We start from the raw sequence: 21,291 nt of genomic DNA on the forward strand, positions 1-21,291 counted from the left end.
AACACGTACTGCATTGCTAGTCAGGATAGTCAAGAGTGTTTTATTGTCATATGTCCCAGATAGAACAATGAAATTCTTACTTGCAGCAGCACAACAGAATATGTAAACATAGTACACTGTAAACAATATAAACGAGAGGGAAATGTTCAGTTATATATATACACATACTCACAATTACACATATATATAGATCATATATATATATTACTAAAAATCTGATCTTGACCACTTCCTGTTGTTCTGTGTATTGATTTTAGAAAAAACACTGCCACTTACGGCTGTGATTTTTGGCCATCTTACTCAGAGTCCCCCTCGGCTGTGCAGGACAAGAGGATTTTTCCCATCGATGAAAAATAAAAGAGTTATTAGTGTTTAAAATGTTTTGAGATTCTCTCTGCTGTCAATCACGCCATGAAGGCTAAAGCCCAGAAGTGTGGACATGGCTCAATCTCTGCAAGATGGAGGAGGGAGAGGTCACGACTCGGTGTCTTTAGTGGCCTTGCACCCTGCTTGAAATGGTATGAAACTGCACTCGAAATTGGTGGCCTTGCACCCTGCTTGAAGTGGTAAGAAACTGCACTTGAATTTGGTGGCCTTGCACCCTGCTTGAAAAGGAATTTCAAAGAATAGCCGTGAGTCAACTGCCAGCCCACCAGCCGTGAGTGAGAGAGCTGCCAGCACAACAGGCTTGAGTGACTGAGCCGCGAGCCCAAGAATCCATTCGGCCCACAATGTCCATACTAGCTGGAAACCAGTCTTTTCAGGCCACAACACCAATACTAGCGCTCCAAAAATCCCCCCCCCTCTCCCCCCACTGGCCACCATTATTGGAATTGGTGGAGAGGTGGAATATTGCGTTTGGGGACCAGCCCTCCCGTGTGATGTGGGTCCCACTTAGACTAGTATATATATAAAATACAAACAATAATAGTGCAATAATAACAATAGTAGTCTATGTAGTTCAGAGCTTAGTAGAGGTTGTACTGTTTAATTGCCGAATGGTCAGGAGGTTTACAATGATTATTAAATGCTTAAGAAACATCCTCAGAAAGTAACTGCTCAGCATCACTCTAAGAACATAAACAAGGCATGGCAATACCATATTTCACAGGGCAGCTGAAGTACTGAATGCCACAGATACTTCCATCATTCTTCCCCTCTGGTTCATCCAGCTCAATCCCTGCCCACTGGCCGCTGGCAAATTCAGTGGTACCACAAAATCGAAGTGTTCCAACCTAAGACAAAAATAAAGTATGAAGAGTGAAATACAAGAGTAACCATAGGTGATTAATTTGCTTTCATATCGTTCTTTGGATATTGTTTATCCAAAAATAAAGAAGTTGCATTTTACTATAATCTTTTTCCCAGGATGAAAAAATCTCATACTAGAAGGCATAGCTTTAAGGTCATAGGGGCAAAGTTTAAATGGGATGTGCTGGGCAAGAGTTTTTACATTGATGGCAGTGGGTGCATGGAACACGCTGCCGTGGGTGGTGGTTGTTGAAAGAGATACGTTAGTAGCATTTAAGACATTTTTGGAGAGGCACATGGATATGCAGGGAATGGAAGGATTATGTGCAGCTAAATAAGTGATTGTCTTAGCATCATCTTCGGCACAGACATTATTGGGCTCAGGACCTGTTCTTGTGCTGTATTGTTCTATGTTCTATCATGCATTCTCAGGCCCTGACATTAACATAAAGAGTGCATCATCGTGAGAAGACTTCACAGGGATGTCAACGTTTAGATGTGGATGGCTGGGAACATGAAGGCAATTAAATAATATGTGGTATACTCTCGCTAATCAGGAAGCCAGGCCCCATGAGCAGAATGATAGGACACTACAACATGAAATCACAGCTGGGAATCTGTGGGTATGGCTGCTGACAAACAGAAAAGACTCCAGCTGTAATCGTGAATTCAGAATGATGATGAAAAGGCTCCAACATCACATGTTAACTCTGTTGCGCTTTCCACAATTCCATAGGGTGGTCCAGTGGCGCAGCAGAGTCATTGTCTCAATGCGCCAGAGACCTGGGTTCGATCCTGGCGACGAATGCTGTCTGTATGGAATTTATACGTTCTCGCTGTGACTGTGTGGGTTTTCTCTGGGTGCTAGGGTTCCCTCCCACATTCCAAAGTGGTGAAGGTTTCTAGGTTCATTGCATTCTGTACATTGCCCCAAATGTGAAGGATGCGATACTGAGATAATATAATGCTAGTGCACGAGTGATCGCCTGTTGCCATGGACTCGGTGGGCCGAAGGGCCCATTTCCACACTGTATCTCTAAACTAAACCAAACTAAATGTTGCCTGACCTTCTGAATGTTTCTGGCATTTTATGTTTTTTATTCCTGGCACATTTTACCCAGTGGAAAAGACAATACCAATCAACTGCTATTTCCTCTCAATTATCCTGCTCTCTTACACCCCAGTTTAGGACTCAGCATGAAACTTCAAATGATAACATAATTGAACATAATTTGTAGATGCAAGAGAGAGACCTGGCTGCTTCTGTGCAATGGTCTTTCTCAAATTATACAGTATGGGAAAGAAAAATAACCAGATGCTAATTTCTCTCCATATTCAGTTTCTGCCAGCTGAATAACATCTCTATTATTTCAGATAACAAGTATTTCCATGGAGTTTGCTGCCCAGGCAATAATGGAAACAAATGTTAATTATTTCAAATTAAAATAACTTTTCTGTTTTTGGAGCTATTATTTTCAATTAGAGTACATAATCATACATAATTTGTTTGGGATAAACAGGTGTCATTGGGCCTTAAGCTCACAAAACTTTCATCTAGTTGAGTTTTCCTCATCTTAAATAGGCATCTCTTGCTAAAGACTAATAACCATGCCTAGTCAACAACTCCATTACCATTGTAGACTACTGAAATTGTATGCTAACTAGATAAATCTGAGATAGATACAAAATGCTGGAGTAACTCAGTGGTCAGGCAGCATCTCTGGAAAGAAGTAATGGGTGACATTTCGGGTCAAAACTCTTCTTCAGTTCTTCAGTCTGAAGAAGGGTCTCGACCTGAAACATCACCCATTCCTTCTCTCCAGAGATGCTGCCTGAACGCTGAGTTACTCCAGCATTTTATGTCTACCTTCGATTTAAACCAGCATCTGCAGTTCTTTCCTACACATAGATAAATATGAGCCCTATTTGTGTCTATTGTTCACTCAGATCTTAATATAATTCATGTTCAGTCAGTCAAGATGCAAATTACAAAAAGTTTATAGAACAATGCGCTGGATGTATTCAGCAAGTCAGACAACATCTAAATGATAAGATATCAAGTCAACTTGACATTCATAATATTTCTGGTCAATGACTGTGGTTGCTGAGTATTTCCAGGGTTTTCTTTTCCATTTGCACATCCAGCAATTGCAATATTTTACTTTTGGATAACCTATCTGGTGAGACCACATTTGGAATATTGTGCTCAGTTTTGGTAACCCTGCTATAGGAAAGATGTTGGAAAGAGTGCAGTGATTTATGACGATGTTACCAGAACTCGAGGGCTAGTATAGGGAGAGGTTGGGCAGGCTGGGACTTTATTCTTGGAGTGCAGGAGAATGAGGGGTGATCTTATAGAGGTGTATAAGATCATGAGGGAAATAGATAGGGTAAGTGCACAGTCTTTATCCAGAGTAGGGGAATCTTGAACTTGAGGACATAGGTTTAAGGTGACAGAGGGAAAAGATTTAATAGGAAACTGAGGGGTAACTTTTCACATAGGGGTTGGTGGGTGTATGGAACTTGCTGCCAGAAGGGGTAGTTGGGGCAAATACTATAACAACATTAAAAAAAACATATAGACAATAGACACTAGGTGCAGGAGTAGGCCATTTGGCCCTTCGAGCCAGCACCGCCATTCAACGTGATCATGGCTGATCATCCCCAATCAGTATCCCGTTCCGGCCTTCTCCCCATATCCCCTGACTCCACTACTTTTAAGAGCCCTATCTAACTCTTGAAAGCATCCAGAGAACCTGCCTCCACCACCCTCTGATGCAGAGAATTCCACAGACTCACCACTCTCTGTGAGAAAAAGTGTTGGAAATGTGTTGTTATTTTTAGTTTAGAGATACCACATGAACCAACGATCACCCGAACACGAGTTCTATCCTACAATTTAGGGACAATGTACAGAAGCCATTTGACCTACAAACCTACTTGTCTTTGGGATGTGGGAGGAAACCAGAGCACACGGAGAAAACCCACGCGGTCATGGGGAGAATGTAGCAACTCCGTACAGACAGCACCCATAGTCAGGATCGAACCTGGGTCTCTGGCGCTGAGGCAGTAACTCTACCATTGCGCCCACTCTGCCATGATATGCTGCGGTAGTTTTATGTTGCAAAAACTGTTATAATGAGCCAAACAAGCACAAAGAAGGCACAACAAAGGACACTGTTTAAAAGATTGCTTGAAAAAAGTGCTGTAAAAGAGTAAAAGGTAAAAGAGTAAAAGTAGGATCCTTCAGTAGCCTATGGAAGCTTTTTCAAACATCCATCACTGCGATGTCAGAAGCAGTAGTATTGTGATTACCTCCCATGTTGTTGATCCATGCCCAAGGATTTATCTTAAGGTCATTGCTGTCAAAGAATCCCATCTGTAATTCAAATGCTGAAATAGCTGCACTGTCAGTGCTGGTGCCGCAGGCAGATTGTCAAACTTATTGAAGTGAAGCCCAAGACCCAATTTCAGTGAGGTCAGCCTTCGCCTGCAGGTTGGGCCAGATAATGAATCTGGAACTAAAAGTGGCCAAGATGAATGTTTGGTCCATAAATTCAGTGAGTAAGATGTTTTCTTAATGTAATTTCATTTAACAATAAAACAAGACAAATTTTGGTAACAATCAGAGATTTGTTGATAACAATAAGATAGGAACAGAAGGCAAGAAAAGAAAAATGAGAAGGGAAACAGATTGAAATTGCAGAAGGCACTGGTCAGTTGATAGGTTTTGTGAGTTGAACATAAATTGTAGGAAGTGGATAAATTGTTGAGGATGAGCTGTGAAAGAATGAAACACAACAGAATAGAAAACATATGCTGAGCATATACTTAAAGAGGAAGAAAAGTAGTGATACGTGTGGTGCATAGAAATATATTAGGCTATTAAGGAAGTGAACAGGATAGGGAAGGAACACAACTTACAGGGAGATGGATTCTGAAGAAAGACTTGATGATCACATTTTGCTGCAATCCTTAACCAAAAAGCTGCCGTGACATTAGGTGGCTCATCTGATTTCATCTTAAAAGTTGTGAAAACGTCACTTTCTTGCTAAAATGTGGCAGAACTGATAACAAGGAAAACATCAAATTATGTTAACATGTCAAGTGCAAAGTTTATCTGGAGGCTTTGCTTTGTGCAAATCTTTGAATACATGACTATGAACCAAAGATTAAACAAGCAGTCTTTGGTATCTTGACAGATTTACGGAATTAGTCACAAAACCCCACAGGCCTGAAAGATTTATTCTTATTTTTTTCCTGTTTTTCTTCATTTTAATTGCCCTTTGCGTTCTGGACTAAAATAAGGACTGTGATGGTGGAGGTGGAAAGATCAGGGTGAGATTATTGCATTCCCCACTTTTAATCTCTGTGTACGTATAGTTGGAATTGCACACGTGGAAATTAAGTGAAAGGTTTCCCTTTCCCTTGTGAAACAGTGTTGTCAAAGTTTTGCATGGATAATGGTCAGCAAGTTACTGGTGACTGACAGGCACTAGTGAAACTATTGCCCAACTAAAAGCCACAGTTATGTTAAAGAATGGAGAGTGAATTGATAAGGAAATAATATAATGTAGGTTTTTAAGTACATTGAGCGTCTACTTCATTTTCTATTCAATAATCTCACTCAAAGAACAATAGAGAAGATATGTACAATAAAGAACTGTCTCTCTGGAGCATGGACTCTAAATTGGGGATTAAACATATTAGTCAGTTCAGGTTGGCTGTGCAGCTGTTCCAAAGACTATCGGAAAAGGAAATGCTCAATATTAACACTGGATAGATTTATTTGGTACTGTCAAACTTTTTGCATCAATTGAGCAGGATATGAGAATATTGCAACGGGCTTTTCTCAAAAGGGAACATAAACTAAATTTCTTAAATTAATCATAAGCTTGTAGATTGATCCTGCAGATAAAATATTCCATGCCCTACCCAAATGGCACCTGCAGTTTTGACATTGCTTCAGTAAATCACATTTCAAACTGAAAATGAACAAGATTAAAAGCATTGCAGTCAACTTGCCCCATGTTTAATGCCATAAGAATCTTAACAACATGGTTATATAATTAAGTGATTTAAAATAAGAGACTGAATATTTAATAAATTCACACTTTTACATAGGCCATAATAACCACTGAACTAATTTAACTGATTTGTTGCCATATTAATATGTTGTTCTTTTAAGTTTTTATAAATATTTAATCATGCGCAGAAGTTCCATGCAATAAACATCCGTTTAATGGCATACAAGAGCTTTATCCCTTGTGTGTTGTGTAATACCTGAGCAGCCAAGTGACTTTACATCTCTCATTTCATAGCCATTCTCAATGGCTCAGGCACAACAGCAAAAAAATATAGTAAACTGCAATACAGTTTGTATTAGTTAGTCTCATAGCTATTGAACATGTTGAACAAAGTTTCACAGTCACACACATCTCACTCAAATACTAAGACTGCATTTAAAGGAAGGAAGCCTAAGAGCTTGGTGCACCATGGCAGATAGTGCTGCTGGATGTTACAAACAAGGAAAAATTCCTGGAAGCTTTTAATTGCCAAGCCTTATTAATATAAGATTTACGGGCAGGTCAATGATCATACTGGCAGCAGGCTGAATCCCATCTACACCGTGCAATTAACACTAGAAGTCCCAGGCTGCTATTTAAACCACAAACACACCTGTTAAAGGGAGGTTGCATTCATTCAAATCTAATATGTATTTGATTTATTAATGTGTTGCAGATGAATGGTATGGCCATCCTCAGATTAACAGATGACTCCCTGGAGGTATTCCCAGCAACATTCAGGGGCAAAAGTGAAGTTTTCTGATTGTGAAGGTGGCAAAGGAATGCTCAAAAGTCTATCCAAAGAACCTGGTTGACAATCTCAGAACTTAGCAGCAGAAACATAACCACACAGGGCTTAGAATCCAGTGGCACGAGAAATCCAATTACATTAGTAGATCTGAAAAGTACATCTGGAGAGTGTGCGTCTCCCTGTTCCCTGCTCAAACCCTCTTTTCGTCCTGCAACATTGAATCTAATTATCACCTTCACATCTATCACCTACAAATAACAGAGGCACATTGCCATACGCTTATGCTTAGTCCTAAAACTCATCTGCTGCTTTCCCCCTTAGTTGCTTCATCTCCTGCTGAATAAGTATCTCCTCTCGTGTGTCCTTCTTCATTTTGGACTCACCTCAAATTGGCAGTATTCACATTCCCCCTTTCATCTTGCTTCTTATCACTCTCAAACGATTCACTTACCCCCTCTGTAGCTATGCATGTTTAGTTTAGTTTAGTTTAGAGACACAGCATGGAAACAGGCATTTGGGCCTCCCAAGTCCACGCCGACCATCGATCACCCGTTCACATTAGTTCTATGTCATCTTACTTTTCCATCCACTCCCTGCACTCTAGGGGTGATTTACTGATGATGATTAACCTACGAACCTGCACACCTTTGGGATGTAGGAGGAAACCGGAATGATCCCCACATGCTCACAGGGAGAACATGCAAACTCTACACAGACAGCTCCCAAGGTCAGGATCCATTAGAGGTAAGTGTGCCTCATGTTCAAAAGTTGTAGGAGCCGAATTAGGCCATTCAGCCCAATAAGTCTACTCCGCCATTCAATCATAGCTGATCTATCTTTCCCTCTCAACCCCATTCTCCCCATAACCCTTGACACCCTTACTAATTAAGAACCTATCAATCTCCACCTTAAAAATATCCATTGGCCTCCAGTCTTCTGTGGCAATGAATTCCACAGATTCATCATCCTCTGACTAATGAAATTCCTCCTCATCTCCTCTCTAAAGGCACATCATTTTATTCTGAGGCTGTGAACTCTGGTCCTAGACTGTCCCACTCTCCCAAAATATTTCGGAAAGATTTGGCTCTGTAGTTGTTAATTTCAACCTCAGTTGCAGTTTGACTATGCATGTTGACTATGCATGTTGCAGCGGTTCTAATATGCGTGTTGCAGTGCTGAGTTTTTAGGTGCTGGAGCTGTCAAACAGGGGCGTCATTTCAGGTTTTGTTTTGGGGGGAGGGGGTTAAGGGGGGGGTCAAACAAGATTATAGCCTCTTAAGCTAGTGTGTATAACCAACAGTCAAACAAGATTATAGCCTCTCATTACACCCCAGTGTATAACTAGTACAATAAAACATATAATACTTAATTTAATAATATGGCAAAATAGTGCACGGTTGCTCTCACTAATTATCATAGAATATAATCATCAAGCAAGTAAAGAAAAAGACGGTAATCATGTATTTTTACAGAGGTGCCGGCCCGGCACCACCTCGCCCTGACTCTTCCACAGCTCTGGGCCTTCACACACACACACACACACACACACACACACTCACTCACTCACTCACTCACTCACACTCACTCACTCACTCACTCACTCACTCACTCACTCACTCCACTCCTCTCACTCACTCACTCACTCACGCTCACCCACTCACCCACGCTCACTCACTCACTCTCTCACTCACTCACTCACTCACTCACTCACTCACTCACTCACCCACCCACAAACCCATTCACACTCTACCACCCACCCACCCACTCACTCACACCTGCAATGGACCACAACAACTCTTCTTAATTCGATGCCAGATCCACACCCTCAGCAAATGCTTCCTCGCCTATCTGGACTCTACCAGGATCACAAGCTTGCCCGCCTCCAGACAGGTCCCTCCACCGACACTCCTCGACTCGACCGCCCGCCCGCAGGCCCGGAGCCTCACTGCTGGACTGCAGCGCCGCCTGCCCGACCACCACGAGGCCGAGATGGCCACCACCAGAAGCAGCAACAACATCCACATCCTCACCGCTTTCCCGACCAAACCCAGGCCCAGACCACCGAAACTGCTGCGGTAACCAACTCACTGCCTCCCTGGGGCCACTGCCACTGTCGCCGACCTTCACTGTCTTCCCGGGGCTACCGATGCTGCTGCCGCCAACCCGTATCTGTACTCCAGCCCCCCACGGGCCTCCACCTGCGACTCCGCCGACTCTCGCTTCTCCACCGCCCACCAGCAGGCCAGAACCGTCACCTCACCAGAGTTCCAGGCTCATCACCAGGCCCACAACCTCCACGATGCAGACAGCACGTGGTCTGACTCTGCTGGGTCCTATTGCTCCTCCCCCACCCCTCCTACAGGGAACCTCAGTATTGATGGGTCTTCCCCTTCCCCCTCTTTCAACCAGATTACCCCGACCACACACCCACTAGTTAAAATTCCTGCTGTTTTTTTGGGGGCTTTTTTTTACAGAGGTGCCAGAGCGGTGTTCCGGTGAGCTCCTGCAGCATTGCACCCCTGAGTTGTTGTGCGGGAGTCTGCAAATACAGCAGTTATCACAACTTGAGTAGGAGAATTCATACAAAATATATAATTTATTTGCAAATATCTATGTATAAAATAATTCGTAACCACAGTATGTTTTTCTAATAATGAATCTATGTTTCAGTAGTACATAGCTGAAAATTACCGCGTACCCACTGAACCCTGGGCGTACGCATACCGCACTTTGGGAAACATTGCTCTAGTGAGTACAGGCCCAGTGCCATTAAGCATTCATCATGTGTTAACCTAATCATCCCTGGGATCATTCTTATAAAGGGCCTGTCCCACTTTCACGACTTAATTCAAAACCTCTGCCGAGTTTAAAGGACCTAAAAAAAAATCAAGATCGTGGTAATCTACGAACTCCTACGACCTTCCACGACTATGTTCACAAACTCCTACCTACGAACTCTTACGAATATGTCTACGAATTCCCACGACTATTTCGATGCCCTCCTTACGAGTAAAAAGTTGCAATTTCTTTCATCTCGACCTTTTTTTTACTCGTGGACATTTTTTACCGGGCTGGAAAAAACGTCCCGACTTACCTGATGCCACAAGTACCTACGGCTAGCATAACGGGCCTCTACGATATATCTACGAACTCCTACGGACTCGGTACGAACATTCTGCGAGTTTGAATCAAGGGGAAAACGCTTGAGAATTCGTTGATAACTCGTGAAAGTGGGACAGGCCCTTAAATTTCCTCTGCACCCTCTTCAAAGCCAACACATCCCTCCTGAGATATGCAGCCCAAAACTGTTCACAATACTCCAAATGTGGTCTGACCAGTGCTTTATAAAGCTTCAGCATTACATCCCTGTTTTTGTATTCTGGCCCACTCGGAATAAATGCTTTGGCCTTCCTTACTACCGATTCGTCTTACAAATAAACTTTTTGGGAATCCTTTACTTCCAAGTGCCTTTGCACCTCTGATTTCTGAATTCTCGCCCCATTTAGAAAATAGTCTACACCTTTATTCCTACTACCAAAATGCATGATTCCACAGAGATCCAACCCGGGTCTCTGGCGCTAGGAGGCAGCTTTACCAGCTGCTCCACTGTACCGATTTACCCTGTCAGCAGGAAAAGGAGATACATACCGGTAATGCAAAGGAGGGAATTAAAACTGGTATACTGGTGGACCAAGCAATGAATAAGAGAAAATTACATCCAGTGCGACAAGCAGTAACAAGAGGCTTAGTCTTACGTTTAGTCCTACAGCTATAAGTTGCTGTGGCAGAGGGAGCCCAAAACATATTTGCTGGAGCTGAATGGATTCTGTGGAGGGGCAGAATGGTAGCGCCTTACAGTACCAAAACACTCCACTGCGGCGAGCCTCAACGACTTCCGCCCAGTTGCCCTTACTCCCATCATCACTAAGTGCTTCGAGAGGATGGTCCTGGCACACCTCAAAGGCTGCCTACCTCCCACACTGGACCCCCATCAGTTCGCCTACCGCCAGAACAGGAGTACGGAGGATGCCATCTCCACGGCACTTCACTCCACCCTCTCCCACCTCAACAACAGAGCCACCTACGTGAGAATGCTGTTCATCGACTTTAGCTCAGCATTTAACACCATTATCCCCTCCAAACTGATCACCAAACTCATCGGCTTGGGCACCGACCCCTCCCTCTGCAACTGGATATTGGACTTTCTAACCAACAGACCCCAGTCTGTTAGGTTAGACAAGCACACCTCTTCAACCCTCACCCTGAACACCGGCATTCCACAGGGCTGTGTGCTGAGCCCCCTCCTCTACTCCCTCTTCACCTACGACTTCACACCTGTACATGGTACTAACACCATCATCAAGTATGCAGATGATACAACGGTGATTGGCCTCATCAGCAACAACGATGAATCGGCCTTTGGGGAGGAGGTCCAGCTCCTAGCAGCATGGTGCGCTGACAACAACCTGACCCTTAACACTAAGAAGACCAAGGAGCTCATTGTGGACTACAGAAGGTCAAAGGGTGGCATGCACACCCCCATCCACATTAACGGGACGGAGGTGGAACGTGTTTCCAGCTTCAGGTTTCTGGGGGTCAACATCTCTAATGACCTCTCTTGGACCCACAATACCTCAACACTGGTCAAGAAGGCTCACCAGCGTCTCTTCTTCCTGAGGAGACTGAAGAAGGTCCATCTGTTTCCTCAGATTCTGGTGAACTTCTACCGCTGCACCATCGAGAGCATCCTTAGTAACTGTATCACAGTATGGTATGGCAACTGCTCTGTCTCCGACCGGAAAGCACTGCAGAGGGTGGTGAAAACTGCCCAACGCATCACCAGTTCCTCACTCCCCTCCATTGAGTCTGTCCAAAGCAAGCGATGTCTGCGAAGGGCGCGCAGCATTGTCAAGGACTGCTCTCACCCCAACCACAGACTGTTTACCCTCCTTCCATCTGGGAGGCGCTACAGATCTCTGCGTTCCCGGACCAGCATGTTTAGGAACAGCTTCTTCCCTGCGGTTGTTACCCTACTTAACTCTGCACCTTGGTGATTGCCAGTCATCCCCCCCCCCCCCCCCCCTTGGACACTCCTTCTCCCAGTGACTGATCTCCCCCCCCCCCCCCTGAAAATTGGACTACTGCTACTGTATATACATATATATATATATATATATATATATATATATATATATATCATTGTTCCATTATTCTATGTTCGCACTTCTGGGTGAGATGCTAACTGCATTTCGTTGTCTCTGTACTTGTACACTGCACAATGACAATAAAGTTTTGAATCTGAATCTACCAGAGACCCAGGTTCGATCCTGGCGGGATCCTGCTGTCTGTACGGAGTTTGTACATCCACCCCATGACCGTGTGGGTTTCCCCCCCAACTCCAAAGACATACAGGTTTATAGGTTAATTGGCTTTGGTAAATATTCTCCCTAGTGTGTAGGATAGTGTTAGTGTACAGGGATCGCTGGTCAGCGTGGACTCAGTGGGCTGAAGGGCATGTTTCCGTGCTATATCTCTAAACTGAAAAACAAAACTGTTGGCCCTCTTACCACATTGGACGCTTTGATTAAAGCTCATCTGGGTGCCATTCTCAGCCAAAACATCTGCTTCACCTTGTGAAGACCAGTAGACTAACAAACAACCTTATTGGGAATGCCAAAGGTATCAATAATCTGCTAAAACATACTCTCTCTGTCACTTCCTCATGGAGGAATGGTTGCTATGCAGTTCATAGGATTTGTAGCACATTTCAACAATCTCCCATCGATCATCAAGAACTACCATGGCAACTGACGGAGACTGATAGCCTGGAATGTAAGCACAGAACTGCAGTGACCAGCCACGTCATCACTCAATTAAACTTCTGGAGGTCAACAGCTACAAGCATGTCACAGTCTCAACATGATTCACTGAGGCTTAAAACAAGCTCTGCAGAAGCTTCTGAGCCATTATTTCACGGAACAAGGAGAAAGATTAAATATTTTTTTAATGGACAATGCATTGGCACTTGGGCAGCAAATGGTTTCATACAAATAACTACATCACCTTTGTTGCCTTGGGCACTTTGATCAACCGGACGTTTATGATGCAGATTATGCATCCAACTTGTAAATCCATTGTTGATGTTAATGTTGGCATAGTCAGGATTCAGGAACTGGTGACTATTATGATCAGAACAGCAAGAAGGATTAGGTCATTTAATTGGTGAAAGATCCAGAAGTTCATTGTTATGTGTTTCCCTTATTTCACTACCTATAAGATGTTGCATCGGTCTTTCTTTTCCTACTTCCATCTTTATCCACTTGCTCACATAAATAAGCCTTGTGGTCCATCTGTCACCTTTAGCTTTGATTGTCTAAGGCTGAAGAGGTGTAGCTACAAAACGGCATTATTTGAACTCTGGGATGAACATAACTAAGGAGGCCCTTAAAATTATAAAGGCATGGGGGGCAGTTGCTCCAGCAACTGTTAGTAATCTTAAAGATATTCTTTGTGCTTGCAAGACTGCCTAATATATCCAATCAGTATTGCGGTGGCATAACATTAATTTGATCTGTTAGAAAGGGGTTAGTACCAATCACAAGAAACTAAAACTTACCAATTAGGAAATGGAGGAAGGAGGAATATTTGATTAAACCAAGATGAATGATCACGGCAGTTGTTGAGGATTGGAAACCACGTGAAATTTCATGCAACCCCTTAAAACTCTTGATACCTGCCCATTTCTCCATTCTGCCTATTCTGTCCCAGAGTCTAAGACTGTTGCCACTACCACCAAGATTCATATTTCTTAATTCTATACCCGAGTCTAAGTCGTGTAAAAATAAAAGGAATAGTGGGCATAATTCTCATTCTTGGGTAACATCACTACTAACCCACATTTAATTTTATAAACAAGCATCAACATGTTTGTTTATAATCACTGTTAATGAATTCATGCCACCATAGAGTCATGCAACAAGAATACAGGCCCTTCAGCCCAAGATGCCCCATCTACGCTCGTCCCACTTGCCCACTTTTGACCTGTGTCCCTCTAAACCTTTCCTATCGATATGTACCTATCCAAATGTCCTTTCAATGTTATTTCCTTATTCTTTCATATTTCCTTAATTCTGTGGACTTCAAAAGTGTGATCATTATCTAAATGCATTCCAAAAATACAAATTTGCATCTTTTGCACCAGCTTTGTCAACCTACTTTTATTTCAACACAAATTCCAATGGTTAGTCTTCAATATTCATGTTTGTCGTCTGTGATTAACCCATCCTTTCCAAATGGGATGTTACCACTCCACTGCTGTTACACTGAGAGCTTAAAAGTTCATACTGCTTGTATAGGGGCCTGTTGGCAACTATTGCAACAACAGATCAGAGGAAATGATTGTGGAATATGGAGTTAGACATTGTCAGAGAAATGCAATTTCCAGAAAATTCAGATTGATGTTTATGGGAGCACTTAGTGTAGGAACTGAGAGAATTCAAACAAAACCATTTGATACATTAGATTTGACATTTCAGGGAGTTGCTGTCACAATGGAGAGGTCATTAAAAACGTGAGGCAGTTTTGTTCAGCGCATAATTCCAAAGTGCACACAGACAACAAGCAGACAAAAATGGTTATATGATGTGGTTTGCCACAGAGTAGTTGACTCACATAGATACTACAAATGGGTTCTGCAGGAAACCAGTAAGTCACAGCAATGCACAAGCCAGGATGTTATGGGCCTCAGAGAGCCTGCTTAGATGGCCCAGTGTTCTTGTGATGCATCCCGATAGGATACTTTCTATGGTGCATCTGCAGAAATTAATAAGAGTCATTGGAGATGCGCCAAATTTCCTTGGTCATCTGAGGAAATAGAGGGGTTGGTGTGCTTTCTTAGCCATAGCTTTAATGCGGTTAGATCATGTCAAATTGTTGTTGGTATTTGCACTTGGTAACTTGAAGCTCTGACACTTTGACACCATTGATGCTGACTAGGGTGTCTGCCACCTCTCTTCCTGAAGTGGATGACTAGCTCCTTTGTTTTGTTAACAGTGAGGGAAAGGTTGATGTCTTGATACCATGTAAGCTGTCTATCTTCTTCATGTACTGTCTCTTCATTGTTCAAGGTCCGGCCCACTATGGTGGTGTCATCTGCAAACTTGCAAATGTAGTTGCAGCAGAATTTGGATGCAGTCGTGAGCATATAGTGTGCATAATAAGGGGTGAAATTGGTTGGAATTATGGTGATGAAGGCAGAGCTGCAGTCAATAAATAAGTTTGGTGTAGGTCTTGTTAGCAAAATGTTCTGAGGATGTCTTTAGCGGTGGGGAGAGAGCATCTGCCATGGACCTGTTGCAGCGGTAGGCAATTTGCAGTGGATCAGCACTGTCTGAGAGGCTGGATTTGCGACAGGACTCAAATCTCTTCATGATGGCGATTGTCAGAGCAACTAAACAGTAGTATTAACGCAGAAACAAATAACTGCAGATGCTGGTTAATACACTAAAGGACACAAGTAGCTGAAGTAACTCAGCGGATCAGGCAACATCCCTGGACAACCTTGACTGATGACATTTCGGATCGAGACTCTTCAGGGATTCTGCCTAACCTGCTGAATTACTCCAGCACTTTGTGTCTTTTTGTGGTATACTTTACCTTGGAATTTTTGATACTGGGATGATAGTGGTCTTCTTGAAATAGGCGTGAACATCAGAAAGGAGTAGGGAGAGATTAACGATGTACGTAAATACTCCTGCCAGCTGGACCATGTCTGTTCTGGGGACGCCGCCAGAGACTCCATCAGGCCAGTTGATTTCCCTGGGTACACTCTCAGGAAGCCCAATTTGAAGGCAGCGACAGTGACCGGGGGTACAGGCGTTCTCGAGGATTTCTGGCCAAGTAATGCCACTCCATTGACCACCTGCTCACCACATGCATAGAATGGTTTGAGCTCATCAGGGTGGTATGCATTGTTGCCACCAATACTGTCCGGTTTCACCTTGTAGCCCATTATTGCCATGATCAATGGATGTCTGTGTGGTTAATAGATCTCACCGCTCCAGTTCCATGATTTCCAGTTGGGGAACAGTCTTTGGCACCTAGTCTTCTACACATTACTGATGAAGTCTGTGACAGCAGTAGTACACACATTGAGGTTTGCCATAGGCTCCTTGAATATTCTGATCCAAATCATTTGTCTGCTTCCTACCATCAAGCCAATTAGTTATCCAATTAGCCAGCTCACCATGGATCCCATGCAATCTAATCTTCCATGCAGGATCTTGTCAAAGGCCTTGCTAAAGTTCATATAGGCAACGTCCACTGCCCTGCCATCAGCAATCCTCTATGTTACTTCTTCAAAAACCTAACAGATTTCTGAGACATGATTACTTACCCATGCAGTTCCATACGTTCTTGCGACTGCTCTTCTTAAATAATGTTACAACATTAGCAACCCTCCAGTTTTCATGAACTTCCCCAGTGGCTAAAGATGGTGCAAATATCTCTGCAAGGGCCTCCATAGATTATTCCCTCGCTTCCTATAGGATGCACTCTGCCAGACCCTGGGGATTTATCCACCTTAATGTGTTTCAAGACTGCCTCTTACTTCCTCTTTGCTAATTTGTATCTGGTCTAAGACATCACAACCTATTTGCCTCAACTCCTGAGCTTCCATGATTTTCTCTGCAGTAAAATCTGATGAGAAATATTTGTTGAAAGTTTCACCCATCTCCTGAGGCTCCATTCATAGATGGCCATGCTGACCTTTAAAGGGACCTCTTGGGACTTTCCTGCCAGATCCATTTCATTCCCAATATTTACCTTACATGGGATAGGTAAACTGCCAGTTAGTCTAAAGCATGCAGATGTCAAATTCATAATGAATCAAAAAGCCATATGGTATATAGCTAGGAACTGTGGTTAAACCACCTGGAAATGAATGGAATTGTTAGTTCTCCAGGTTTGGGTTTACAGCGAGATTGAGTGATGCCAACAAAGACATCAACTTGCAAAGATGAAGAGAATACAGGATCAATGAGAGGTCAATCTGTTATGGGTAGCACGAGTCATTTGCCATTCCAGAATAGTGGGATTGTTCACAAACTTCAATTAGTACAGAGCAAGAAGCTATCCCTAGAAATTTCACGACATGAGCTACGTTCATAAACAAGACAAGAAGCAAAAGTGTGTAGTCCTGTAGAACGGTATTACAAATCAACGGCTGGCACAGATGGTAGCCTGAGAAGTGATGAAATTATACTAATTTGGGTAAAGCTCTATGTCTAAAAGGTTTTCGCTGTTTTCAGGATTACTGAATTTGGCTTGTTTCATACGCAAATTGAGGTGGATGTTTTAATTACAATATATAGTCAGTTCAAACGCATCGTGGGATTCTCCAGGAGTCATAAATTTTAAAATGCCAACTTAATGTTATTCATCACTCATTCTCAACTAAGACCGTGACATTTTGTTTATAATGTTGTGATGTATATGGAGGTGATTTATTAGACCAAACTGGGCTTAAAAATTCCATTCACAAAGGTGATACCGGGATGCCGTAGCATCAGTGATTTCCTCTTTACCTCTTTGCTTCCTCCATTCTAGCATTTTTTTTAAATCCTATGATACGCCAATGATACTACGACAAACAGGACGATCCAATGCTTATTCTTCCTGGTGATGTGTGTCAGTGTCAAACTCTTCAGTGATGTTCTAAGTGAGTCTTTGAAACACCTTTCCCGTCCACCACGTGATCATTTACCCTCAGTCAGCACTATAAAGTAGCTGTTTTGGTACAAAGCTTAATTCAACAAAGCCAAACTGCATCAAGACTAACTGAAAATGGCCATGGAAGAGTTGGAAGTGTTGGCGATGCTGGCAGCAGGTTATTTTAGAAATTCAAAAGAAGCAGTAGGACCTGCGATGCAGCTGATAGAGCTGCTACCTCACAGTTCCAGTGACTGGATCAATCCTGGTATCCCGTGTTGTTGATGCAAAGTTTGCATATTCTCTCTGTGACCATGTGAGTTTTCTCCAGGTTCTCCAGTTTCTTCACACATTCCAAATACATACCATGTGGTAGGTTGTGTAGGAAAGAACTGTAGATGCTGGTTTAAATGCTGGAGTAACTCAGCGGGACAGGTAGCATCTATGGAGAGAAGCAATGGAGAGAAGACCCTTCCTCAGATGGTAGGTTAATTGATAACCATATGGTAGGTTGGTAGGTTATTTGGCTACTGTAAGATGATCCAAGTGTGTGGGTAAGTGGTAGAATCTAGGTATCATTGGTGCGAATGTTGGGAAATGGGATTTGTGTAGATGGCTGCTTGACTGGTGCACAGATATTCTGTATTGTAAGACTTTTATGACTCTACTAGACCATTGGGTCCCGTCCCCTCAACGCGTGGTTGCGTGGGGGGGGGGGGCGGCGGTATGCAGCGTCACACACAAACTAACCACCCACCACACACACACTAACCGCCCCCCTTGATATTATATTATTATTCATTTGCTCCTTTTCCCCCATCCCCCCACTCTATCCACTTACACATAGCCCCCAACTGCACAGGCGAGGTTAGAGAGGGAAAGGGAGGGGGTAGAGAGGGAGGGGGATAGAGATTGAGGGGTTGGGGGGGGTGAGCGGTATCACATGGGAGGGGTTGGTCTCTGAACGCAATACTCCACCACTCACCCATAGGTCCCAATACTCACCACTCTGTAGGGAGGGAGGGGGGGGCAGAGAGGGAGTGGTGAGAGAGAGAGAGGGGGGAGGGGAGGGAGAGAGGGGCAGAGAGAGAGGTGGTAGAGAAGGAGAGGGTGAGGGAGGGAGAGGGTGAGGGGGGTAGAGAGGGAGGGTAGAGGGAGGAGGGGTAGAGAGGGAGGGTAGAGGGAGGGGGAGGGGTAGAGATTGAGGGGTAGAGGAGGTGCGCTAGTAAATTATTTCCTGTATATAGGTGACACAAAGAAGATGGTGGCAATAAACCAGTGTATCACAATGAAGATGACAATTATGCAGATCCAGATGAAGGATCCCGACCTGAAACGTTGACTGTATATTTCCCAGCAGATGGTGCACAACCCACTGAGTTCCTCCAGCAAATTGTTCGAGATGGCAATTATGTTCAAGCAATAAATGCAGAGTTGAAATATTTCATATGCTATTAATCCTATGCAGAATTGATTGACTAGAATTATCAATGCTCAAAGTGGATTTTTCAGAGGTTTACACACATGGAGTGAGGAGTTCAGTCAAAACAAGAGACCAAGCGATGAAATGAATTCACGTCAATACACTCATATTGTTTATGGTGTGAAGGGGTGCATTACTTTTATTTTGACTGTGGAGCGAGTATAGGATATTAATTGATTGAAAGATACAGCATGGCAATGAGTCCTTCGGCCTACAGAGTCCGTGCTAACCATTGAACAGAGATTTGTAGCTTAAAACCTGGGCAAACTGTACCCTGAATTCCTTCCACAAGATGTGATCAAAAAGATCTGGATATCCAAAACAAAAGCAGAAAATGCTAGGCGCCAAAAGCACACCAAACATCATTTTTTCCAAGATTTTGCTGTGTGCTTTCAGCATTATCCACAATATTTGCTTCATATCTCACCATGAATAAACAAATGTAAAACTAGTTCAGTACTTTTGCAATCACTGTTGTTTTCAATCGGGATGGAACTTCATTCATTTAAGACTTCAGTGACAGGTCCAGCAGAGAGTGCAAATGTGCGTTAGGTGTGGCATTAAAACTAACAAAAAGTCCATTTAACAATCTTTGTCAAGAATTTATTTGCGAGAATAAAGGCATCATTACCATAGCACATACTGTCTACAACTTCTGGGCTAAAAGCTAGATTAGCGTATATTGGTTTCCTTCACTGGGTATAATATTCACTTGTAAGCAGCTTGATGGGGAAATGATGCAGTTATGCTTTGGTGCACATAATTTCCTCGGTTGATGCTGGTGATAACTGCAATAATGATCCTCCAAGATGCATCAGCTACAACCAATGGATATTTTCTGTGTGTAATGACCCAGGCTGATCAATGAAGAGTGAAAATGAAGTCCCAAACAATAACTTACAACCATCTTTCTCCGGTTATGTCATCACAGGGAGAAAAGAACTACGCAAAGAAAGTCGCTATTTTGGTAGTTTAGTTTAGTTTAATATCACGTGTACTGAGGTACAGTGAGAATGTTTTTGTTGCAAGCTAACCAGTCAGAGGAAGGACATGATTACAATCGAGCCAACCACAGTTTACAGATACATGATATAGGGAATAACGTTTAGTGCAAGGTAAAGTCAGATTAAAGATAGTCCAACGGTCTCCAATGCGGTAGGTAGTAGCTCAGGGTCACTCTCCAGTTGTTGATTAGATGGTTCAGTTGCCTGATAACAGCCGGGAAGAAACTGTCCCTGAATCACATACCTCCAGATTCAGGGACAGTTTCTTCCCACTGTTATCAGACAACTGAACCAATCTATCAAAAACTAGAGAGCGGTCCTGAGCTACTATCTTCCTCATTGGAGAAGCTCGGACTATCTTTAATCGGACTTAGACACAAATAACTCAGCATTTACTATTACTAACTCAGCAAGTTACTATTAAGATCTGGGAAATAAAATAATTTGTAAACATATAGTGTTATTATCTTGGCAAAAATTATTTTAAAAATAGCATGCCATCTGAATGATGAGAGTCTGCAATGATCTGAGATGCCGAGGGATCTGTGTGTCTTAGTGCATGGTTCACAAACGACTGGTATACTGATAAAGCACAAAAGACTGATATACTGATAATTAAGAAAGCTAACAGAATGTTATTGTTTATTCTGAGGAGAACGGAATAGCAAAGTAGAGCGGTTAAGCTTGCAGAGAGAGAGCAGTAGATGTTGCCCAGTCAATCCTATATCTACCTCCTCCCATCCAGCAGAAGGTGCAGATGCTTGAGAGCATGCACCACCATCAAGAGTTTCTTCTCCCCTTATAAGACTTCTAGATGGTCCTTCCATAAGCTAGGGTACTGTGTGATTCACCCTTACCCCATTGCAGACATTGGACATTGCCTGTGCAACTCGCAAAGGTCACCCTCAGAACCCCAATCTTATACTCTCTAGGTATCTGGGACTTGGTGATCTTACTTGGACTCAAAAATAGAAGTCACACTCATACTGCATAGAAACTGGCCCATCAGCCAGTTGAGTCCATCAAACC

General features: G+C 43.0%; 1 protein-coding gene across 5 annotated transcripts in view; it reads right to left on the bottom strand.

The window, feature by feature from the left end:
• LOC129699621 (CAP-Gly domain-containing linker protein 4-like) overlaps nt 1-21,291 on the bottom strand; it is a 233,352-nt gene that overhangs the window by 116,810 nt on the left and 95,251 nt on the right. For all 5 annotated transcript variants that reach the window (XM_055639579.1, XM_055639581.1, XM_055639582.1 and 2 more), the window contains exon 8: nt 1,100-1,235. In XM_055639579.1, the coding sequence (XP_055495554.1) occupies nt 1,100-1,235 (136 nt within the window). The remainder of the gene's footprint in view (nt 1-1,099; nt 1,236-21,291) is intronic.

The sequence above is a fragment of the Leucoraja erinacea genome, chromosome 8, assembly GCF_028641065.1.
Source record: "Leucoraja erinacea ecotype New England chromosome 8, Leri_hhj_1, whole genome shotgun sequence".
NCBI classification, from domain to species: domain Eukaryota; kingdom Metazoa; phylum Chordata; class Chondrichthyes; order Rajiformes; family Rajidae; genus Leucoraja; species Leucoraja erinaceus.